The sequence below is a fragment of the Phallusia mammillata genome, chromosome 6 (assembly GCF_965637545.1).
Source record: "Phallusia mammillata chromosome 6, kaPhaMamm4.hap1.1, whole genome shotgun sequence".
Classification (NCBI taxonomy): domain Eukaryota; kingdom Metazoa; phylum Chordata; class Ascidiacea; order Phlebobranchia; family Ascidiidae; genus Phallusia; species Phallusia mammillata.
In genome coordinates, this window is record NC_137257.1 from 25,544,402 (window position 1) to 25,568,773 (window position 24,372).

Consider the following 24,372-nt stretch of genomic DNA (forward strand, 5'->3'; position numbering starts at 1 on the left):
AGGCGTCAGATGCATTGTGGGTCCTCTTTCGCGAATGCGCTGCTGAAGAACACTTTGTTCATCATGGCTCTCGTTATTCCTGAGAAATTCCAGCATATCTTGCGTATCCAGAACACAAACATCGATGGCAGACGTAACATCATGTTCGCCATGACCGCCATCAAAGGCGTGGGTCGACGATTCAGCAATTTAATCTGCAAAAAGGCCGATGTCGATCTGTCAAAACGCGCCGGCGAGCTGACCGACGACGAAATCGACCGCGTTGTCACAATTATGCAGAATCCGCGCCAGTATAAGATCCCAGACTGGTTTCTCAATCGTCAGAAGGATGCCAGAGATGGAAAGTTCAGTCAGGTTTTGTCCAATCAGCTGGATAACAAGCTCCGAGAAGATTTGGAACGCATGAAGAAGATTCGTGCTCACAGGGGTCTTCGTCACTACTGGGGTCTCCGTGTTCGCGGTCAACACACCAAAACCACCGGACGACGTGGTCGCACTGTTGGTGTGTCTAAGAAGAAGTAAACAATGACCTTCTTTCACTGAAAAATTGCTGCAATTTTATAAATTATGCGGCAGGTTTCTGCAACACACTTTGGTGGTGAATTGTTTCTTACAAAACTGTTGACATGACTATACTTTATCTTTATTTGAATATCCCTTGTGATGTGAACATTTATTTTGCTTTGACTTTGAGGCAAAGTATTGGTTATACGTATGGTGTACAATTGCATGTTGCTGCATCAAAATATCCGAACTTCAAATGTCCATTAAGCAGGTGGTGTGAGGCCAATCCAATGTCACACCAAAAATGTTCATTGTGGTGGTATAGAGTTTGGCACCGGTCAAAAGTACAAATAGTATTTTTGCACTGTGGCAAATTTGTATCACTTGCAATGAAAAATTGGTGTGACATTGGACTCGGCTCAGACCACTTTCTGATAGACATTTGAGATTCCGACATTTTTGATGTATAGGCTTTCAAATGTCATGTTGCTGGTCCTGTGTTGTGATAGATGGTGTTTGTTGTTTCCCGATATTAATGTCGTGTTCTTCAGTTAGTAATGACTCATGAAACTGTCATTGTTTTGTTGCAGGCTTCTGATAAGGTTTAATAATTACTTAGTAACACACTGATGTGATCCTATAATTGTTTCCATGGCTTTACGCAAATCTTTCTCCGTTTTGCTGCAAGGAGTCAAGCAAAACACGAAGGTATGATGACTTAGTGTGTATAAATGATACTTATGTTGGACCCTCTTTCTGATAAGCCCTGTTTTAGCCACACAGTATATACTGGGTCTGAATTGTTTGTTCATTTTGATTACTGTCTTATTTTTCTGCTTGCTATAATTTAAAAATTGTAGGTATTTAACACAGATTTTTTCAAAAGTTTAAAATAACAGAATAAGTGTGCTTCTGTACTTTTTGTCGTTTAAATTGTCCTTTGTTTTGCAATCACAGGTCCTTTCCACAAATTTGCATCGTAATTATTCCAGTGAATCAACTTTTTCAGTGAAACCCTATGATTTGCACAAACTTGAACAAGGCCCAAATTCCACAGTCTCCTGCACAAAAGATGATGCCATCAAATATTATACGTAAGTAACTAGTGTTACAAAATCATAACAGTCTAACTCATCGACATGTTTTTTCAGACAAATGCAAGTTATTCGCCGAATGGAACTGAAAGCTGACCAGTTGTACAAACAAAAGGTTATTAGAGGATTTTGTCATCTGTATGATGGACAAGTAAGTGTAGACAAATTTGTGTACTGGGAAAGCATTATAAATATCCATTTCCTAAAAGTACAATCCATACCTTGCTCACTGTATTTACTCATTTGTTGTTTTTTAGCTGCGGTTGGTGTGGCTTATAGAGGGTGGCTTACATTTTAATTTTATACCGATATTATTTCTACACTTCAACACTTTAATTGATTTGGGGTTCAAAATTCATATGCATGGACAGATTATACGTCGAGATACGTTTTGTTGGGTACAGCTATTAACGTAACTAGCAGATATGCGCAAATAGTCATAACAACAGAAAAGTGTATTATGAATGAATAATAATTAAAACTCCAGCTACTGCTTACAATCGAGGGCGGCTTACATTATTGTTTAACACCTCAACACGCGGATTATAAACGAAGGCGGCCTACAATCGAGTAAATATGGTAACCTGTTTGCTGCCACAACTGGGTATTAACAACAGAAGTTGTGACATCAAACACATTAGACTCACAGAACCACTTGTAATGTTCCAATGCACAAAATTAATTAGCTCTATTCTTAGGAAGCATGTTGTGTTGGGATTGAAGCAAGTCTTACACCAGAAGATGATGTCATCACAGCTTACAGAGCTCACGGCTGGGCGTACATTCGTGGTGTACCTGTGTCGAAAGTGTTAGCTGAGTTGTTTGGAAGAAAACTTGGTTGTGCAAAGGGGAAAGGAGGATCGATGCACATGTACCACCATAACTTTTATGGTGGCAATGGAATTGTTGGAGCACAGGTCACTATTTATTTCTGCTTAAAAGTTTTTTGCTAAAAAGTTTTGTTCAAACCAAGTTTTATAAAGTTTTTTTAAACAGATGGTTTCAGTTGATCACAAATCACAGATCCAATTTTGTTGAATGTTGAATTCTTAACTGAAGTCTACCAGTATTTTGGCAATATATATTATATATATTAGATAGAATGTGTAACTGGTAAACTATGTTATTTTCTAGGTCCCTCTTGGTGCTGGGATAGCATTTGCTCACAAATACAACAACACCAAATCAGTTTGTGTAACTTTGTACGGTGACGGGGCAGCAAACCAGGTAAGTTACAAAAAAGCTATGGAGTATGCTCATTGTGTTGTTAACATTTGAAAATAATATTTTATTTAGACTAAGAAAACATCTGGTATTTTTCATGTATTATATTTTTACTTGATCTGTCATTGTAAAACTTTTCTATTTGCAACAAAAACTCTTAAAGTCTAACCGTTCAAGTAAAATATCTTTATTTACTTTTTTTCATTTATATGTATGTTAAGCCACAGCTCTAACAGCGATGTGTGTTATCAGGGCCAATTGTTCGAAGCCTACAATATGGCTCAGCTGTGGAATCTACCATGTATTTTTGTCTGCGAAAACAACAGGTCTGTTGTTATGGTTCTACTTGTCTGAATGGGACACACATTGTTGTCACATTTGTGTTGTTGGCTTTCTAACATAGGTTTATTCCACACTTTTGGCCCAGAAAGAACGCTTTGAACATTTTTGATTAACTCACTAGCCCTTTAATGGTTAGATGTTGTAAGGGCGAACTAACCAAGGTACAAAGACTAAAAGATTTAATTCGTTTAGTAGGATTTTTTTTATATATTTTGCTTTTCAGTCACCATACTTCATCTCACAATGTTCCAGGACAAAAAAATATTTTTGGGTACATCTTTGATTTGTGTGTGAAATCATAGAAATAATGTGACATTAATCATGGGCATAGGTGCCAAGTAGGCGGTTTATCTTCGGCCTTTAACAAATTAGAATAAGAGTGATTAGAAATATATTGACCAAGACTTAGAATAATAAACTACACTAACTGTACAATTGCATAAGTTGTAATTGCATGAATAAGTGACCTTCTACGTTTGGTAACATTAGACAGGTATTGTTTTTATAAGCATGTATTTATATGTTGCTAGGTATGGCATGGGCACTTCAGTGGATAGAGCTGCAGCAAGTATAAGTTATTACACTAGAGGGGATTATATTCCAGGAATAAGAGTTGATGGACAAGATGTTCTTGCTGTTCGAGAAGCCACCAAATATGCAAAGGAGCATGCTGTTAACCAGGTAAACACACACCAAACATATTCTGTATATCAGGGTGGGCAACCTACAGCCCGAGCACCTTTTGAGCGGCCCGCGACTGGTATTTTATTTTGATCGGCCAGACTGAATGTATGTGTTAAATCCCATTTTGTACCACAGAGTTTTTAAATTAAATGTTGATAGTCATTAGTTAATTGCTAAGACAAGGCATTGTTACGTAGAATGACAAAATCTTTGTGTGTTTGACTTTTCCTACACTGCTATGTTATTGCAAGACTGTCGTTGTAGCCCACCTCCGCAATATATTACTACTTTTCGGCGTGCACGTGCAAAAGGGTTGTCCACCTATGCATATACTGTATTAAACCCTGGCTCCAACCAAGCTGAATTGAATTTAACTGTAGGCCTAATGAAATACTTATAAATCTTGCCATTAGTACTTTCAAGTTGGAAAAGATTGATGCAATGAAACCTAGATTTAGAGTTGGAATTATTTTGGTCAGTAGTTACACAGAACTGTTTTTTGTCTGTTTTCCCTTTCCTTGTGTTAACGTGAATTTAAAATATGTTTAATTGTTAACTTCAGTCAATACATAAAATGCTGTACAGAAAAACTTAATTTTTTACTGTGAAAACACCTCATGATATATGTATTTCATACTTTTTCGGACAGAAGCTTATTTTTGGGGTTGACCAAAATGAGTTGGTCAATTTTTAAATGCCAGTGATTTTACCAATGATTTTTTTCCCTAAAAACTGATGTGTTTTTTTTTTGCAGGGTCCAATCCTGATGGAGCTTGTAACTTATAGATATCACGGACACAGTATGAGTGACCCTGGTACAAGGTGAGCTTGATAAAGAAAAATCCTCTGTTATAGGTTTGCAATGTTCTGATTCTGCAAAAGTGGCCAAAATTTTTACTGTATGTTCTTGCAAAAAAAAAGTTAAAACCCAGAAGTTTAAGAAGGACAGAAAATAATTATTAGTAGTTTGCTATGGTGTATATGGCAAGGCAAAAACTAGGTTTTGCCGTAATTTATTTGTAGGAAACCAACAATAATACAAGCAGTTACTTGGCTATTGTGAACCAGTTAGTTTCTTTTCACCAGAAACTTTTTCGATCTTTCGATTTCTTTCGATTCTTTTCGATCAAACAGTGTACATTCTCTGCAACTTACTTATTATTTATTTGCTTGGTGCTCTCATAAATGCATTATGGATTTATTAGAACTGTTTTATAACTTGCAATGACAGGATATTAATTTACCCTTTTTGAATATTCATCAAATGACATTTGTTCTATTTTACTTTATAGTTACCGAACTCGTGACGAAGTGAAAGAAGTTCGGCAAAATCTTGACCCAATTTCAAGTTTCCGTGACAAAATGATGGAGGCAGGTTTCGTCACAAAACAAGAAGTCAAGGTGAGTTGACCTTCAATGTTTAGGTAGAGCTACTAACGCCATACCGCAAATGACAACCTCGAGAGATTAGGGGGCGTAAAGAGCTGATTTTTTTCTTTAGCGTCTATCAATGGGTTGGGTTGAGAAATAAGTTTTTAAAATGTTTACATTGGCAACTAATTTTTTGGGTTAGTTTTATTGAATTTTAAGTGCTAATACCTTACCCCGACCCTAATAGCCCTAACCGTTAGCATTTTTGGAGATATAACCAATCGACTTTTGGTTGTCATTTGCGTTATGGTGTTAGTAGCTCTACCCAATGCTTATGGTTGTGTTTCTCAAATGGGATTTTGTATTTACTTACTATTTTTTTGTAATTTGCACCAACTCATTTTGATTTCCTTTTTTTAGATTTCAGCCAAGTTGTTTTAAACTGTGCATCATAAATCTAGGGAGCTTTGAAACACCAAAAGTAGAAAAAATAGTTTATTGTTCAAACTGTCTTTAAACTTATGAACAGATAGTGTTCCAAATCAACCATCTTTTTACAGGCGATAGATACACAAGCAAAGCAGCTGATTGAAGAAGAAACAGCGAAAGCATTGGAATCGACCGAACCAAACTTTGACCAACTTGCGAGTGACATTTATGTCACAGACACCCCTCTCTCGTTTCGTGCTTGCAACGCTTTCACTACCCTTCCTCATGCAGCCAATGCCTAGATTTTAATGTTGTTTTTTGTTTCACTACTTTTTGTGTTTTTTGTGAGCGAGATAATATTTATAGCACTGGACACGCATGGTTTATTTCAAGTTCAAATAAAATATATTCGTATGTTTGTCAGTTTTATCTGAGTTTTGGTGGTTGAAGGGAGCACTGTTTTCTTTTGTTAATTAGTTTTATGTTGTGTGGCAGTTTTACTCAACACAACTGTTCAGTTTTCTCTCAGGGAGCTTGTTGCCAAGCCGACTGCTACATCACTGCTCTACTTGCAGTTTTTGGTCAATCAGATCAACAGGTCAGTGTGGTCCATACCCTGGCACAAGGGCTGCATGCTGCTCCCCAGTAGCCTTTGTGTGGTCCATGAACACTTTCTGCATACAGACATTGGGTTGATTACAGTTGGCATAACCCCAAATAAGACGCTAATCATTAAATTGCGGGTCAACATGTGCCTATTGAGAGATAACTTTTTTGTTCGCACCTCGTGACAATATCAACGCCTAAATTTTTGAATAATGTTTGAATCCCAATACATGAAGTTGATTAGACCAGCAAATTCAGTCGTTTAATACCAGAGTTTCTCCTTTTGCATCCCGCTAAATACTTTTACTTTTTAAAATCTAATGTGACCCTTCATCCTCCCAGTTTGCCTTGGTTTAGGATATTTTTGTTTAGCTATTGTGTTGCAATGTCAGTTGGATAAAAGCTTTAACAACAAAAAGTTAAGTTTGTGGTTTATCTTGTGTTACAGATGGTTTTATGTGAAGAAGCTTCACATACGAACTGTTAAAGTGACTAACTCTCACAAGAAAAATGAATCAACCTACAATAATTTTATTTACAGAACCATTTAATGAACCTATTTCCATCCAATATGTGATGACTTGTTTTGGAAATTTGATATGGTGGAGCTGTATTGTCTCCTAATTGTATTGGAAAACAATGGATAGGTATTGAGTTTTGTTTTTAAATTATCAGATGAAAGTAAAGCCTTGAGTTTTACTTTGGGCAACTATGCAAGCCCTGACAATACCACACTGGTTGTTGTGATATTTAAGTGTGTGTCCCACTAGTTTTAAAAAACTGTTTTCACAATCCAGCAGTATAGGGGTATTGCCATCTTGTCTTTGTGCATGAAAACAAAGGTAGGTATTAAGTTTCAGTTTTTCCCCTCTCCTCGAGGTATGGAATTACGTCGAAACAATCTTGTATTTGAAGGGGTACATTTGCATTGCTCAGAGGTTCTCAACTAGAAGCAGATTTGACATGCTTTTTGGGTTAAGTAAAAGTAAACAGATTTGTGTTAAAAATTCAAAATATGGTGAAGAAACTTTAATATATGCAAAGGCAAAGAACAAAAGGTCGTTGACCTAAGTTGACTGCTTTATATTTGTATGACATTTTGTTGATGAAAATACTTTCAACTGTCACTTGGCCGTCCCAGTTGTGATATGGTGTTTGTTATTGTTTTGTGATATTACTGTCATGTTTGTCAGTTTGTAACGAAACTGAAACTGTAAACAGGCTGGATAACAATTAGTAACATACTTATGTAATTAATTTCTGTTTCAAAATGATCATGGCTTTACGCAAATCTTTCTCTGTTTTGCTGCAAGGAGTCAAGCAAAGCCAGAAGGTAGAGTTTTTATTATGCAAATGTGTTAGACACAAGATTTAGAATCCAGAAAAAAATCTGCAATATTCAATTCTTGAAAAAAATAATTTACTAAAAACAATTGTCAAATCTGTTTGACAAGAACTTGCTTCATAAGTTTAGCCTTTATTGAACCAGATAGGTTTTCAGTTAACTTGATTCCTTAGATGTATTTTAAGCTGGGCATATCTTGGTCTCTTATTTACATCTACACACAAAATTTGAATATGAGTTTGTCAAGTAAAAAAATAAATTAAAATTGTTTTTCTAATTTGCTTTATTTAAAAATGCAATCACAGGTCCTTTCCACAAGTTTGCATCGTAATTATTCCAATGAATCATCGTTTTCAGTGAAACCCTTTGATTTGCACAAACTTGAACAAGGACCAAATTCCACAGTCACCTGCACAAAAGATGATGCCATCAAATATTATACGTAAGTAACTACAGTGTATAATTAATACTTTCAGATTTAACTCATTGTTTTTTTTTCAGACAAATGCAAGTTATTCGCCGAATGGAACCGAAAGCTGACCAGTTGTACAAGCAAAAGGTTATCAGAGGATTTTGTCATCTGTATGATGGACAAGTAAGTACTAACACAAATCTACTTTTCCAAATTAGCTGTTACAAGCTTGATCAAAAAACAAAACAATATATACATAGAAAAACTGCCTTTGTAGCTTCTAGCTATTTTAAGATGGATTTTATGGAATGCCACGATGATTTTGTCAAATAAATAAGTATGCATTCAAATAATTTGGTTTCTAAAATGTGTATACCTAAACCCCGGTTTTCAATAATAAGACATAGACTTACAACCATTTTGAAACTAAAATTTGTGTTTGAAAGTAATAAATCAAAAAAATTTGATTCAACTCTTAGGAAGCATGTTGTGTTGGTATTGAAGCAAGTCTCACACCAGAAGATGATGTCATCACAGCTTACAGAGCTCACGGCTGGACGTATATTCGTGGTGTGCCTGTGTCGAAAGTGTTAGCTGAGTTGTTTGGAAGAAAACTTGGCTGTGCAAAGGGGAAAGGAGGTTCGATGCACATGTACCACCATAACTTTTATGGTGGCAATGGAATTGTTGGAGCACAGGTGGGTTGTAGTGGGTCGGTTTGTTGGTTTTGCTTGTAACAAAACTTCATTTCTAAATAACATATTGATTGTTTGTTTTTTCAAGTTAGTTAGAAGAAAAGCTTGTCAACTTTGAACCAACCCTTTGATTCTGCAGGTCCCTCTTGGTGCTGGGATAGCATTTGCTCACAAATACAACAACACCAAATCAGTTTGTTTAACTTTGTACGGTGACGGAGCAGCAAACCAGGTAAGTTATATTTTGTATCAACTTATTTGTGTTGTGTTTTGTTAAATTTTAAAACGTAAGCATTAAACGTAACAACTATTGCTGCCAGGCATATCGAATAAACGAGTATTGCTCTTCCAGCAGTATTTATTACAAATAACTAATATTTCGACGTCCCATACAAGATGCCTTCATCAGGATAATGCATATAAGACAAATTTCATTTCATCCTGTCAGTGTGTTTTTCAATCTTATGGATGATAAACTACAGCCTCAACTGCATTTTGTATTATCAGGGACAATTGTTTGAAGCGTTCAACATGGCTCAGCTCTGGAAGCTCCCTTGTGTTTTTGTCTGCGAAAACAACAGGTGCGTTGTTATGCCTTTCCCTGCATGAAGCAAACACACATTTTTTTCCACACTTTTTGCTTCACCTGTAGGACTAAAATTTTTAGATGATAAAAGGGCTATACTAACTAAGTTACATAACCCAAAAGTTTCATACTTTGTTGATTGTTGCTATTTAAAGTGTTTTAAAGAATTTTTTTATCTAGTTGGGTTTACCCATTTTGTACATAATTTTTTATGTGAGTTGAACTGTGTTAAAGCAGGCCTTGGACAACAATAACAAGGCGAAAGCTAGGTATTAGGAGTTTTTTTTCATGTTTTTTTTTTTAATTTTCTTGTAAATATATGTAATATTATAACAATGTAAAAAAAATATGGACAAAAATTTCAAAGTTTGGGTTGATGCTTTTTACTAATTTGTCCTGTTTTATGTGGACAGATGTGGGGACCCATTGGTTTTGCGATAAATTTTTAAATTGGTGTCGCATAAAAAGTGGCATTATGTTTCTCAATTTTTGACCAAGATCTGAAAAGTGCACATACTTATACTAGGTACGGTATGGGTACATCAGATGTGCGCGCTGCAGCATGTGCAGATTACTACACTAGAGGGGATTATATTCCAGGAATAAGAGTTGATGGACAAGATGTCCTTGCTGTCCGAGAAGCCACTAAATATGCTAAGGAGCATGCTGTTAACCAGGTAGACTCACTCCAATTATTTATCATGTGTCAAATACTGGCATGACATCATGGATTGGCAACAAGCCAGTTTATTCAAACAGTAGCTCTCAAAACAGATCTGGTAAATTGCTTCCAATAAGATGTAAAACGCCTGTTTTTCTTCAAGAAATGTATCGACAGCAATTTTTTGATTAAAATTACTGTGAGATCATTTCACAATAGTGTTTGAAAAATAGCACCTCTGCTCAAGAGTATGCTTTTACTGCCTGTAAAAAAATATGGAGAATTAACTTTTAGTGCCTGGTGCTTTAATTTAGCACACTGTCAATTTTTTAAGTGGTGTTTGTTTTGAGTTGGTAATTTGTTGTGAGTTTGGCTTAGGATTCTTTCTGTTTTGCTAAATTTTTTTGTGCAAAGCTGGTGTTTATTTTTTTGCAGGGCCCAATTGTACTTGAGCTTGTCACATATCGATATCACGGACACAGTATGAGTGATCCTGGTATAAGGTGGGTGATCCAGCACACATTATTACTTGACTATTCCTATTAATCTGTTACATGTTTACTTTGTTAGCAATTTTAACATTTTCAATATGGTAATGTTTTATTATAAAATTGCCAAAATTTTTACTGCTGGTTATTGCAATTAAATTATTTAACCCAAAAGTTTCCGAAGGACACAAAATTTTGCGTGTTGGGTTCTCAGCTATGACTTCTATGACAAAGCATGTTCATTACTGTGCCCTACTGTATATTGTTCATGGTGACTAACAATAATACATTCACTTCAAAGTTACCGACCTCGTTCTGAAGTGAAAGAGGTTCGGCAAAATCTTGACCCCATTTCAAGTTTCAGTGACAAAATGATGGAGGCAGGTTTTGTCACAAAACAAGAAGTCAAGGTGAGTCGACCTTGAGTGTTCATGATATTATTTCTCAAATGTGGTTTTTTATTTTTTGTTTTGAAATGTATTCTCAATGCACTAGCTGTCTGCCACTTGTTTGAACCAGTGGATCATAGATCTGTGAATTTTTGTGTGTTTTAATAGCAAAAGTAAAAGAATAGTTTATTGCTGATTTGTGTTAGTATATGAGAAGCAATGTTGGTTAACTTAAAAATTTGAAAATTGTCAGCTGACAAGTGTGTATTTTATGTATCAATTTGCCACAATAATCTAACTTGTTTACACAGGCGATTGAAACACAAGTAAAACAGCATATTGAAGAAGAAACTGCAAAAGCATTGGAATCGCCTGAACCAAACTTCAAAGAACTTCCCAGCAACATTTATGTCACCAGCACTCCTCTCTCAGTTCGATCTTGCAATGCTTTCACCACCCTTTCTCATGCAGCCAATGTCTAGATTTTAATGTTGTTTTTTGTTTCACTACTTTTTGTGTTTTTGTGAGCGATAGAGTATTTATAGCACTGGACACGCATGGTTTATTTCAAGTTCAAATAAAATATATTCTTATGTTTGTTAGTTTTATCTGAGTTTTGGTGGTTGAAGGGAGCACTGTTTTTAGAGAAGTTATGTTGTGTTATACTGCATTTTTTCTTACACACAAAAAAATTGATTGATTACACAATTTGTAAGTTTTTTTCTCATGGACCTCATTGCTAAGCTGAGTGTTTATTGCTGTTCTTGTAACTGCTTAATGTTAATTATGCTTGGATCTACAAACAGATAAAATGATCACATTGATAAATATATACATGTAAAAGGTATTCAAAATGATAAAATGATAAATATATACATGTAAAAGGTATTTGGTTTGCTTTCCACAGTTATGTAAACCATAACATTGCCTTGTTTTTTTAAAAAAGGAGCCATGTTTTGGAAACAAATTGTTAGCAGATGCATTCACATGTTAACTGTGGTCAATTAGCTTGATATAGCAAAACTATGGTTTTGCCCTATTGTCTCTGTGTGAAAACAAGTAGGTATCAAGTTTCAGTTTGTTTCACATCTTTCTGGAATCATGGAAATTAACTTGGTGAAAATCGTGTGAAATTTGCAAAGGGCCAAGCGTAAAAAAATATTTATGAATTTTCATGTGATCATTAAGAAGTAAACAACGGAAAAATCAACATCACCAACATATCTGAGAACAACATGTGTAACTTATGCTTATGGAATTACAAGTTGATACCATGGACCTAAGGTAACTGATTTATTTAAATTAGTAGAGTTGGCTTTTTGAGATTTAAAAAAAAAATGTTTTAATTTTCAGGATCAAATGAACAAAGGTTTGCTTTTGAGCAACAGTTCCAAAATAGTCTGATGATTTGACGGTTGTTGTTTGCAGAAAAAAATTGGGTCACTTCAACAAAGATGTACCTTTTATCTCTGTTTTGTTTTCTCAAACACAAAATATACGTAACTTTGTATGTATTTTGGAATACTACCATGCATTTCCAAGTTGTAATGAAGTCCAAATACTCTTGTTAGTTTTAAACACATTGTTGTTAAGCTGCCTGTATTTGACTAATTCTGTTGGGGGCTCATTTTCCGATTTAAATTATTCAATATTTTTGCTGCACATCACCAGTTGACAATTTGACACCTATTCTTTCCTCTTCAAATTATATTTTAGGTTTCCAACACAATTACTGACACACTGCTTTCAGATCACAAACAGTCAAAATCAAACATTTTATTTGCAATAAAAAGTCAGCACAACCCACCAAACAAGATCGGTTTTCTGCAAAACTGTACACTTTGCACACAAAAACATATTTTAAACTTACAACATATCCAATGTCCAGTTAATTTTGGCAGTGGACTATTTTGTTATTCAAGGATGGTGGGCAAAAAAAGCTTGGTGTATCAACAAAAACATTTTGAATCGAACAAAAGGAACTAGGCAGTGGATTGTGAAGTTAACTACGTTTTTAACACCAGGTTGGATCTCAAGCTCATTTCAAGTTCACTCTCAGAAGTGTCTGGATCATTTTCGCTCATGAGTCGCTCTCTAAAAAAGATTCATTTGTAACAACAATTTCCTGATTACAGTACAAGCCCGAACACTAAAAGATTTGGTATTAGTATCTTAGACCAGGTATACCCTTTTAATGTTTTCTTTTTAGTGGCAAAAATTGAATGCACACAATTTAGGTAATTGTATTACTTAACCCATCATTATGTTCTGAAACATGTACATTTCAACATGCCTCCAACACAATGCTTACCTTGGTGAGAGTCGGTTTCCTTTGTCAATGTGAGTTTGTAATTTTCCACATGACGCGAGCAGCAACCCCAAATATGGGGGTGAAGGGTGCAGAGGTCGCGACAAAAACTCAGGGTGAAATTGAACAGCAACGTAATATGGGTGGTCTGCATTGAAAACAAAATAAATGGATGCATTATCTTCCATTGCTTGCCTGTTATACGTATATGATATTTACACACAAACAAAAAAATGTTTTCATGAACCTGTTACAGTTATACAGTTGGCCAATGTTTTATAATAATCATTACACGCAGAGGTGTGATTCAGCCGGTTCTCACCGGTTTTATACAACCGTCTCACGAAATTTTAAGATCAGCGAACCGGTTAGCATTACTGGTTACTGTCAATAAACTTTTGTAGCAGAACCAGCTCAAAAATACGACTTGTGATAGAATCAAGTGACAAAAATTTTGAATCTGTAAATAAGTCACAGAAACCTGTTACAGTTTCATGCATATGATATTTACACACAGAAAAATATTTTTTTGATAATTTTTATGTTTTCACAGCTGTCACAACTATACAGTTGGCCAAAATATTTACCTTTAAGTTCCATAATTTCCATTCTCATTCCTTCCACATCATGGCCGACAAAGTTAAAACCTTTCTCCTCGAACAGGTGAATAAAACTTGGATTAACTTCGTAACGATGCCGATGGCGCTCATCAACAAAATCACGATTTCCATTGTACAGTTTTCCTAAAGTAATAAATTAGGTTTTTAAATTATGTTAAAACAGCCTAAAAATGTGACAAGCGCCAACAAGGTCACTAACATTACCATTATTTAGACAAAGGATGCTAGTTTAAATCCTGCCATGGCTATTATTTTGACATGTGCTCTTGTTAAATTATTTTATACAAACCAGACTCTATTTGGATCAGGAACGCTTGTAGTATTCATAAGGGTATCATGAGGACATACTTAAACGGTTCATTTAAACAACTCCTTTTCCTTGAGTTATTATTCAAATTTGGACTGGAACTTTTAGTTTTTTCAGTTGTACGCAATAGTTTTTTAAGGGACCTTTTACCAGCAGGTACCTTTTATGCTAGGGTTGTACAAATGTTTGTGTTAACTTACTTAAAACCGACTGGTCAGATTTGAAGACAGTTCTTCTCTTTCCCAACCTCATAGTTCCTCCCATATTTCCCGGGTTATGTTCCGGCATATCTATTACCACTGGGTGGGGTGTGTCGGGATTCATTTCTGTAGAGTTTGCATCTAAAAAAATAATAATAATAATAAATCTGAATAAAAAGAGAAAAAATTAACCAATAATGCGATGCTACACTAATGTCCAGTTACAACATTATCATAGATTAATGTCTTCAAAATTACTGACATTACCAACAGTTAAAACCTTGTTGTAAAACATCCATAAGTTTAGTTTCATTTAGCAGATGTTTTATGTTATTCCTGTATGTTTCAATTAACGTTTTTTTAACGAAGCTAGAAGATTTAGTTTCACTTAATCTTTACACGCAGCCTATGCAAGTAAAACGTTCATTTGTGAACTGAGTTTGCTATCACATAACATTTTAAATCAGTTTATAAGTTTTAGGCTTACCATTCATGCCTAATATGTTCCTTGCAAATTCAATAGTGGCAACTTGTAACCCAAGGCAAACACCAAGATACGGTTTCTGATTTTCTCTTGCCCATTTTGCTGCTGCAATTTTTCCTTCAACACCTCGATTGCCAAATCCACCAGGCACCAAAATACCACTGAAGAAAATATTAGGGTTTTTGTTTACCTTAGTGCCAGAAATTCATAAACTGATTGTGATAAATTGTAATATTTGTAAGTGTGCTTTTTCTAATACAAAATAAAGAATTTTAGGAACACTATACACGGACTTGAAAAGTTATTTGATTGTAAACATTACTGCCAAGGTAGTGGTGTATATAGAATGCCTCGTTCAGACGTTTCGACAATCTCTGTTGTCAGTAATGTTTATGATCAAATAAAGAATTTGATTTGGTGAAAAATCAAAAAGGTAAGTCAATCAACAGCTTGAAAACAGAAAATATTCAATTTAAAAAAAATATATATTTCTACTTTGGTCGTAATTTCAACCTACTCAGCTATGCAGAGTTTTTTCCAAGCCTCGTGATATGACACCGGATCATTTGTAACAGTTTCTTCCTCCAAATGTGTTGCCTCAATTATCTGTTAAAAGTAGGAAACTCATGTTTTGCACTTCCTGTGGTTTTGCAAATGAACTAAAAGCGTTTCCTGCTTTTTCATGAACCTGTTCATGACCGTGTTTGTTTTGTGATTTTGCTATTGTAGGTGTTTTACAAATGCCGCCAGTGCATTGATACAAATCATATTAAGACATGGCGTTTGAAAAAAAACACTGAACTTGGTCACAAAAATCATTTTTAACAACTGAAACTGGCACAATATTGTCGTATTTGCTAAAACCTTAAAAACACAAGTACTAAAATATAAGGCTGGATTTGGTAATTAAATGCTATGTTTTTGAAAGCTTATGTTTGCATTACAAATTCAGTAGCTATTAACATAAAAATGCAAAATCGCTAAAGAGGCATGTATGCTTAAAATATTAGCAAAATACTTGTAGATGACGTTTTTGCTATAAAGAAAAACTGTTGCAAATTTGACACACAACTTACAGCTAAATCTAATCTTCTGTTTACTGCCAACGCTGCGTGCCTTAGAGCTTTAATGACCGACGCATAAGAATCTTCAAGCCTTGTGTATTTTCCCACCAGAGCAATTGTGCATTTCTTTTGGATTCTGTCATATCTGTAAGAAAAAAAGCATTGAACACCACAAAAACCTGTTTTTATAAATTTTAGGTGAAACAAATGTTACTTCCAATTATATTTTCCTTCCAAAATAGCATGGTCTAAAACAGGGGTGGGCAACCTACGGCCCGCAGGCCTTATCCAGCCCGCAAGCAGTTTTTTGAGTGGCCCGCGAATGGTATTTTATTTTGATTGGCCAGATGGAATGTGTGTGTTAAATCCCATTTTTGTAAACGTTGATCGTTTTTAGTTTATTACTAAGAATGGGCATTGTTACATATAAAGACAAAATCATTGTGTTTGACTTTGTCTACCACTGCTATGTTAATGCATGATCATCGTTGCTGCCCACCTCTACAATATAACACTACATTTTGGCCGGCACATGCAAAAAATGTTGCCCACCTTTGGTCTGAAACCTTTTTGCACATTTAACAGAGGTTGGAAAAGAAGCGTTAATAAAAACACAAATTACAGAGATTTGTACATTGATAAGCAAGATGCACTGTTCTGTTTTGACACTGTTTGGCTTATAAGTGCCAATGGTGACAAGAGGCATATGTGCTAGTGTGGCCAAGATATAGTACTTCCAGTTTGATATCATTGTTAACTAACTTATCATCGTAAAACTTGTATTAGATTCTGTTTTAATGTCACAATTGTTGTACTTACTTATCTGCGAGGTTTTTCCACTTTGTGAGGAGAAATCTTGCAGGATAAGTCGGCAAGCTCAGTCGTTTCTTTAAATACGTCGATAGATTTTGTGCTTCCAGAACTGATGGCACATGGTATATCGAACTAACGTCATGCACATTAATCACCTTAAAACCACAAACACACAAGTTTGATCATTTTATTGCATATCTAATGTCTGAAATATCTGAACTTAAAACCAAAAATAAATGTCTAAAATGTCACAAAAACATCCACTCTATATAGTAGTAGTAAAATTACATATATCTTTGGGGGAATAAAAGAAAAGTAATGTTCTGGTTAACTAAAACAATACAAGAGACAAGAGCAAAAACAGTTTCAAGTTTTTGACCAACCTGTTCTGGAGCTACATGACAGAAGTTAGAAATTTTGTCTTTAACGGACATTTCGATTGGTGAAACACTTCTACACACAATAAGATCAGGGGATAAACCAAGACCTCGTAGAGCTCGGACACTGTGTTGCGTCGGCTTCGTTTTTTGTTCCCCAGTTGCACTCGGCTAAAAAACAAATGTGGGTTTTCAAGAATTTAAACAATTGCTTGAAGTCAGTTGACTTAAAAAACAGAGGAATTGTATTTTGTAAATTATTTTCCATACAAAAGGTAAAACAACCATTGATGCCATTTTTAGGTATATTTGTCACTAAATAAATTTGTCACATGGTAGTCAAGATACATTATTGAAATATGGTCATTCTTACGATGTAAACATTATTACTAACTTTTCCATGAACACAGCAAGTGCTTTTAACAACGATATTTATACATATTTATTTATCAAAAAATTGGAAACAATAGGTTGCTGCTAATTAAAAATACAAAATTTGGGTCTTGTGCGAAAAAAATACAAACGAGTAGAAAACAACCAACCTGTGGAACAAGGCTGACATGGATGTTGCAGAAGTTTTCTGATTTCACTCGAAATTGGAATTGACGGAACGCTTCCACAAAGGGCATCCCTTCGATGTCTCCTATAGTTCCACCCAACTAAAACAAAAAACATCATTCATATAGTAATAGACAAGCTGGAAGAGCACATTTTAAGTAGTATTTGTTCATTAGTAGAAACATATTTTTGGATGAATGTTTTACCTCAATTATACAAACTTCTGGGGGTTCTTGGTCCCCGTTTACCGGAATCTTGACGACTCTTTCCACCCATTCCATAATTGCATCCGTAACATGGGGAACAACTGCACATTGTAAACCAAACATAAAACTAGAATAGTGGTTTTCCTATATATTGCCAGTTTATATATATATACTATATCATATTTAACGATGTATCACATATACCATTTACTATATTTATAATCATTATAATATAATGGATATATATTTGGCACCTACATTTCATTGGGTCCCTATCTTTTTCCTGGCACTTTATAACATAATTGTTTCTGCAAGCATAATCTAATGGGTCATATGCATATGCGAATTGGTAACAGTAAAAATAGGGCACAATCATTGTTAGATATTTACCAATTTACTATACACATCATTTGATCTACACATATGATTGTTTTTGCAAGCAAAAACGAATGGGTCCCCACACGCGCGTTTGTGCGGATTTATGGTAAACAAACATCCTGGATATTTTTAGATTCTTAAGGAAAAACCTAACCAACTTTAGCCTTATATTACAAATATATAATTACAAAAAACAGTAAACAAGAACAGGATAAATACTTTCAATTTATTCTCATGGTTTGACCTTGATATTGTCGTTCAAGGTCAGTTTTTAAACACAATTTTCCAAAAGTGAAAATGTAGCTGCGCAAAAACAGCTGATATCTAATCACCAACACGACTGTCTCGTAAAACGTCCGTCCGGACGTCAAGCTGAGCACTCCCGCTGCATTCACCCACATTAATCGTAAACAAGTGAATTACTCCCTTGAGAGTTGAAACTTCTATCTGACTGACAGTGTACACATATTATGGGCTGCAAAAGTAACTATTTGACCAATTAAGGCAAATTTTTAAATACTAAACAAATACCCTACTGCAAACAACTGTGTAACATTTCAGCACATTAGGGCTTGTATTTCTGACCTAAAACTTATTTTTTGGGGTTCAAGGGGTAAAAAGGGGTGAATCCAATAAAAAGTTACAAAATTCTTTAGAATACCGTACATTGCACCAACCAACAAAGCATGAAACCCTCAGATTATGTACTTGGGTCAGTGCAGCCGTTTTTTTTTTTTTTTCGTTTTGGGGGCCTGTGGGTGAACCACTGGGTCGTTTGGGGTCAAACTTCAGGAGGATCAAATTCGGAACAATAACTAACATCTGTGCAAATTTGAATAAATTTAAAGCACTCTTTCTTGACCAAACGCAATTAACAAACCAGTGTTAGATAGAAACGAATATTTTGGGGGTTTAAGGGGTGAAAATGGGTAAATCTTTTTTAAGGTACAAAATTTATTGAAATACCTTATATTGCACCAAAAACCAAAGCATATAACTCCTAAATCAGTGGTTCTCAATGTTATACGGATCGCGTACCACCTGACAACTTTTTCTATCGCTGCGTACCACCAAAACCCTGTGTGAATTGATAGACCAAGAAATAGGCCCATTTTCTCACCCCGGATAGCATATTTAGCAATTTCAAAAGAATATCCCAAACTATAGTTTCGTTTAAACCAGGGGTGATCGGTTTTGTCAGTTGAGTTGCTATTCTAAATCAGACTTAAATTAGGTATTAGGCTCAATTTCGGAAATAGGTATATCACAGAACGCTACTCGCGTACCACCTGAAAAGTTCCGGCGTACCACTAGTGTTACGCGTACCACAGTTTGAGAACCACTGTCCTAAATGAAGTACTTTAGCAAGTATAGCCGTTTTAAAAAAATTACGTTTTGGGGGGCTGTGGGTGAACTGAGGGATCAAACGGGGTCAAAATTCACATGGACCATCTTTAGACCAATATCTATAATGTGTGTACATTTGAAAAAGTTTGAACCATTCTTTCTTGACCAAAATGTGGGAACAAATCTGCGTTAGAAAGAAAAAAAGAAAAAAAATATAGACAAAAACAATATGTGTCCCCTTCAGGGAAGGGGACCCATAATTAAATGCACAGGACCTTCAATTACAGAAGGCATTTAACACTAATAAATGTATCATAAGTCTCTATGCTTTTAATAGCAAATAACTCTAAAACACAAAATTTTTGTTGTACAAGGCAAACAAAATATTTTCCAATTGAGTTACCCATACCTTGTACTGTTTTTCCAAGGTAGTCTCCCTTTCTTTCTTTGCTGATCACATGTTGATAAATTTTTCCTACAAATAAAGTAAATGGTAAAAAACACAAATAAACCTTGGAAATTTATATGTTTCATCTTAAATGTCTCATGTTTAAAAAAAAACTGAAAATATTTTTTGTCTTTAATTGTTTGAACTTGGAAATAAAAGGAAATGACAATATTATTGGTGCACTTAAAAAAACACTTTACAAAAAACACAACAACTTTTATAGTGAAAATAATAAATGAACGTTAAGCAAACAAACCAGTTGTAATGTTGTTATCTTTATGCAGTGTAACATTCAGAAATCGTTCGTAATTCCCGAGATCCAAATCCACTTCTCCTCCATCATCCAACACAAACACTTCACCTAAGATTCACAAAAAGAAAGTTAACTTCTATTCTATTTATATATATCTAAAAACATGGTTTAAGCTGGAAATCATTTGTTTTCCTTTACATTATTCTAAACCAGGTTTTTATAGGATTTTAAATATAAAATTTTAGTAGGATTATTAACCTAAAAACTTTTGCTCACAAATATTAGAAAGAAAAGCATGTCAAAAGTCTATCTTTTACCAAGTGCATAAATATCCTAAAAAACATTGTAACAGCTAAATTTAACACAGTTTTATTCTAGTTTTTTCCTTCTCTGTCAACATATGTACAGTGCTAGCCTAAGTTGTGCTATTTAGTGGCAACAAATAACAATTGCCTAATTATTACGTGACAAAGCAACATTTGGTGGCTAAAAATAACATTAATTTCTATTTTGAGCCAATACAGTTGAGATTAAAGCCGTCAGCACTTTGGCGACCTTAGGCACTTGATAGTTCGATAGCACATGTTTGTTGTTTGCACAACATGGCTTAAACAAACAATTCTACCCACCATGTTCGTATGGTGAAAACGTCCCTGCGTCGATATTTAAATAGGGATCGATTTTAATGGCCGTGACACGAAAGCCACATGATTTTAAAATTGTTCCCAAACTGCTTGAAATCACACCTGAAAAACACAAAAATGTACATTTTAGGATTTTGTATTTATTGATAAATGTAATTTGGTAAATGTAATTTGTTCTTACCTTTTCCTATGCCACTTATAACACCACCAGAAACCAAAATGTATTTCATATTTTTGAAAACAGGCTGCTTATAAATTCTTTACTAAATGGCAAAAACCTTTAAAGTAGAAATAAAAAATTGTTTTAGGGCATTTTTATCCAACATTTTATCAACAGAATATAGCCACTAGCCAGTTTTTGCAGCAATTTAAGTGTTTTTTGTGTGTTTTGTTTACAACTGTGTTTAACCATGCATAACAACAATGCTAGTACACGCATAATGACGATCACGATTAAGTAAAATAATGAATCATGTTGTCTGCGCTGTCATATTTTGATAAACATTGCACGCAGCGAGCTTGCATAATTACGTGGACAGAAAAAAAGGTCTTAGTGCCAAGGTATTGCGTTACTAGCCCTCGTTTGTAAATTTCGCTTTAAAAGAAGCTTAGGGCTAAATATAGAAAAAAGTCAGGTTGTGCGGTGCGGCCGTTGTCTTTTTACGTTTCAATGCCGGACTTACACAATGGGCTTAAAATGTTGGAGTAAAACAGCCACTGGCGTGCAATTGACAACACAATACTTAAAAACACTTAATTTTTAAGTAACACGTATTTGTGTTAAACTTAGCAGACCTAGATTTAAGAAATACTCCCAAGTCGAAACATATAGCCTAGAACGCATCAAACTGCCCTAAATTACACAGCAATTCCTAAATTTAAACAGAGACCACTAAAATATACATAAAAATCGACTACAATTCAGAAAATCATTTATTTACTTTAGAAAAACCTTTTCCAACGGGGAGCACCCCTTCGTCAGAAGTCGCTCTGCTTCTGGCCGCCATCATCCCGGTACCACGTGTTTTATGTCGGGCGTCATTTTGCCTTTTTCTTTACTCCACTGTTACGTCACAGCGATGAACAAACAGGCGCTTTGTTGTAACTGCAGTAACAGAACGTCACACGGGTTCCTGTGACACGATGGGAGCGAGTACTTACAATCTCAAGCTGCGATAAGAGGTGCAAACCTTCCCACCGTTTTTATTGTTTGGCAGTTACTTGCAATCTCAAGCTGCGATAAGAGATGCAAACCTTCCCACCGTTTTTATTGTTTGGCAGTTACTTGCAATCTCAAGCTGCGATAAGAGATGCAAACCTTCCCACCGTTTTTATTGTTTGGCAGTTACTTGCAATCTCAAGCTGCGATAAGAGATGCAAACCTTCCCACCGTTTTTATTGTTTGGCAGTTACCGTATTTACTCGATTTAAGTCGCCCTCGTTTATAAGCCGCCCTCGATTGTAAGCCGCGTGTTGAGGTGTTAAAAAAAATGATGTAAGCCGCCTTCGATTGTAAGCCGCGTGTTGAGGTGTTAAAAAAAATAGTGTAAGCCGCACGCTGGAATTTTAGAGACTATTGTTTCTTAATAAATCTTTCTGTTGTTATATGGTATGACTATTTGCCCATATCTGTTAGTTACGTTAATAACTGTACCCAACAGAACGTATATCGACGTATAATCTGTACATGCATACATGTTTGGAACCCCAAATAATTTAAAATGTTGGAGTGTAGAAACAATTTCGATATAAAATTAAAATGTAAGCCGCCCTCGATTATAAGCCGCACAAACGGCAGCTAAAAAACAATATAAGCCGCGGCTTACAATCGAGTAAATACGGTATTCGCTACTGCGGTTTCTGTCATGAAAGCCCAATGATGAAATAGCTTAACTGCGAACGGTGTAGTTGCAGCGTGTTTAACCTCGATTCAATAACTCTACCATCCATCTTTCCGCCCCGTAATGCCTAAACCAGGGGTGGGGAACCTTTTTGTTTGTGAAGGCCACCAAATGGTTTATCGACACTCGTTCAGGCCGCATAGACTATTTCTCAGGCCAAGGACAGTGGTATTCAAACTTTTTGACTTTCAGAATGGTTGATGTGCTATTGGTAATTCGTCACTACATTTTCACCCTCACTACAATATTCAGGATTTTAGTAACATGGTAACTCGTGTGTTTATCAATATCAATCTAAGAGCACCTTGTGACATCACAGACGAGTTTAAGACATTCGATTATGCGCAAATAATTGTTCTTTTGCAACACAAGTAAGATTGTCGGACCTTGGTTTCTTGGCAGTTCTACGGAAATCGCTTTGTGTACCAGTACGCAAACATTTGGTGCCCTAGAACCAATCACAAAGTAATGTGGAATAGAGGTAAAAAATAAGTTTCTGTCTAGTTTTTAGCGCCTGGTGCAGTGTGTATTATCAACATCCTTAATTGTATTCTGACATCGAAGGCCGCAGGTTCCTCATCCCTGGCCTAAACCTTGTGTTGTTGTTTTTTCAACCTTATTTACCTATTTTCAGCTTGGTCATTGTTCTAGTTAAAGTTCAGTTCAATTGTGTCGCCATGTTTATGTTCACCAAGTAAACAAACTTTGTTTAAACCGAAATCTTGGCAACGTCCAAGTCACGTTAAGTCTGCACGTTTTTACCGAAAAATTGCAAAATACACGTTTTTATCTAAAAAGTCGCTAATGCTCAAAACTGTCAGCAACCCAATAATCAGGATGTTACATCGCCATTGTACACATTATCATGTTTTCTATGTTTCCCGCCAGTAGCCTTAACCTACTTGTATGGTGCAATGTTGTACAACCTGGTGACATTATTTATCACACAATCGGTGCTAATGATGTCACAACTTTGGCATTGTTTTACTGAAGTCACGTCTTGTAAGCGTGGCTGCCTCGTGTAGTGTTTTAGTGTAGCGCTACTGTTTCTGCGCCTGAGGTTCAAGACGCTGCTCTAACGGCTAGCCGGTAAAACCAATGAATAGACCGCGCGCTACTCTTAACACTTCTGCAACACGGTAACGAATAAACAATCTGGCCTTTGTTCTTGTTATAAAAACGGTCTAAAATACGCACGGTTTAAGAAAACACAATGGGCTAAAGCTACACTTAAAAGCACTATAAAAAACAGACAAATAAGTACTAAAAGTTATCACAAGTAAATCAGCACGTTACTCCAAGGCCGACCAACCAAGTCTCCCGGATCGCAGTTTTCACAGCCCTCTCGTCAGGCTAATTGAGAAGAGTCCGGAGGCTGTTTATAATTAGGGCAACGCGCTGGAATCACAAGGCGGCGCGGTGGGTTGCATTCGAAACGAATAAGAAAAACAATAAAATGAAAGACTGTTATAACCAGGGAGTCGAATCGCTTGTCATATGGGTTCAGGTTCGGTTAAGGTTCACTTGGTTTTGTTTTTAAGGGCTCGGGTTCGGTTCAGGTTTTTAAAAGTGTATATTTTTGGGTTTGGGTTTTGTTCCGGTTCGGACAAATTGTCCGGTCCGAACCGGTTTGC

The 24,372-nt window shown here is 35.6% G+C and overlaps 4 protein-coding genes across 4 annotated transcripts; 3 read left to right on the forward strand and 1 right to left on the reverse strand.

Annotated features, from left to right (window-relative positions):
* Positions 1-2: 2 nt before the first annotated feature.
* LOC145232135 (small ribosomal subunit protein uS13) lies at positions 3-1,094 on the forward strand. The gene has a single exon (XM_080096645.1). It carries the CDS (start codon positions 10-12, stop codon positions 520-522), a length of 513 nt encoding a protein of 170 aa, XP_079952771.1. The 5' UTR covers positions 3-9; the 3' UTR covers positions 523-1,094.
* A 47-nt stretch (positions 1,095-1,141) lies between these two features.
* On the forward strand, positions 1,142-6,071 carry LOC145232134 (pyruvate dehydrogenase E1 component subunit alpha, mitochondrial-like). The gene is made up of 10 exons (XM_080096644.1): positions 1,142-1,212; positions 1,462-1,598; positions 1,656-1,749; positions 2,297-2,515; positions 2,733-2,825; positions 3,075-3,148; positions 3,695-3,845; positions 4,603-4,670; positions 5,141-5,249; positions 5,780-6,071. Exons 1-10 carry the CDS (start codon positions 1,156-1,158, stop codon positions 5,948-5,950), a joined length of 1,173 nt encoding a protein of 390 aa, XP_079952770.1. The 5' UTR covers positions 1,142-1,155; the 3' UTR covers positions 5,951-6,071.
* A 1,430-nt stretch (positions 6,072-7,501) lies between these two features.
* LOC145232133 (pyruvate dehydrogenase E1 component subunit alpha, mitochondrial-like) lies at positions 7,502-11,430 on the forward strand. The gene is made up of 10 exons (XM_080096643.1): positions 7,502-7,587; positions 7,905-8,041; positions 8,101-8,194; positions 8,491-8,709; positions 8,846-8,938; positions 9,214-9,287; positions 9,819-9,969; positions 10,389-10,456; positions 10,743-10,851; positions 11,142-11,430. Exons 1-10 carry the CDS (start codon positions 7,525-7,527, stop codon positions 11,310-11,312), a joined length of 1,179 nt encoding a protein of 392 aa, XP_079952769.1. The 5' UTR covers positions 7,502-7,524; the 3' UTR covers positions 11,313-11,430.
* A 1,161-nt stretch (positions 11,431-12,591) lies between these two features.
* Positions 12,592-22,014, reverse strand: LOC145232835 (CTP synthase 2-like). Its single transcript, XM_080097512.1, has 16 exons — positions 21,779-22,014; positions 21,019-21,115; positions 20,823-20,939; positions 20,197-20,301; positions 19,902-19,967; positions 17,768-17,868; positions 17,546-17,662; positions 17,010-17,174; positions 16,633-16,781; positions 15,826-15,958; positions 15,267-15,355; positions 14,753-14,910; positions 14,266-14,406; positions 13,726-13,881; positions 13,142-13,286; positions 12,592-12,924 (listed from the first exon to the last, which is right to left on the reverse strand). The coding sequence occupies exons 2-16, from the start codon at positions 21,065-21,067 to the stop codon at positions 12,837-12,839; spliced, it is 1,779 nt and encodes a 592-aa protein (XP_079953638.1). The 5' UTR covers positions 21,068-21,115; positions 21,779-22,014; the 3' UTR covers positions 12,592-12,836.
* Between the last annotated feature and the right edge of the window lie 2,358 nt (positions 22,015-24,372).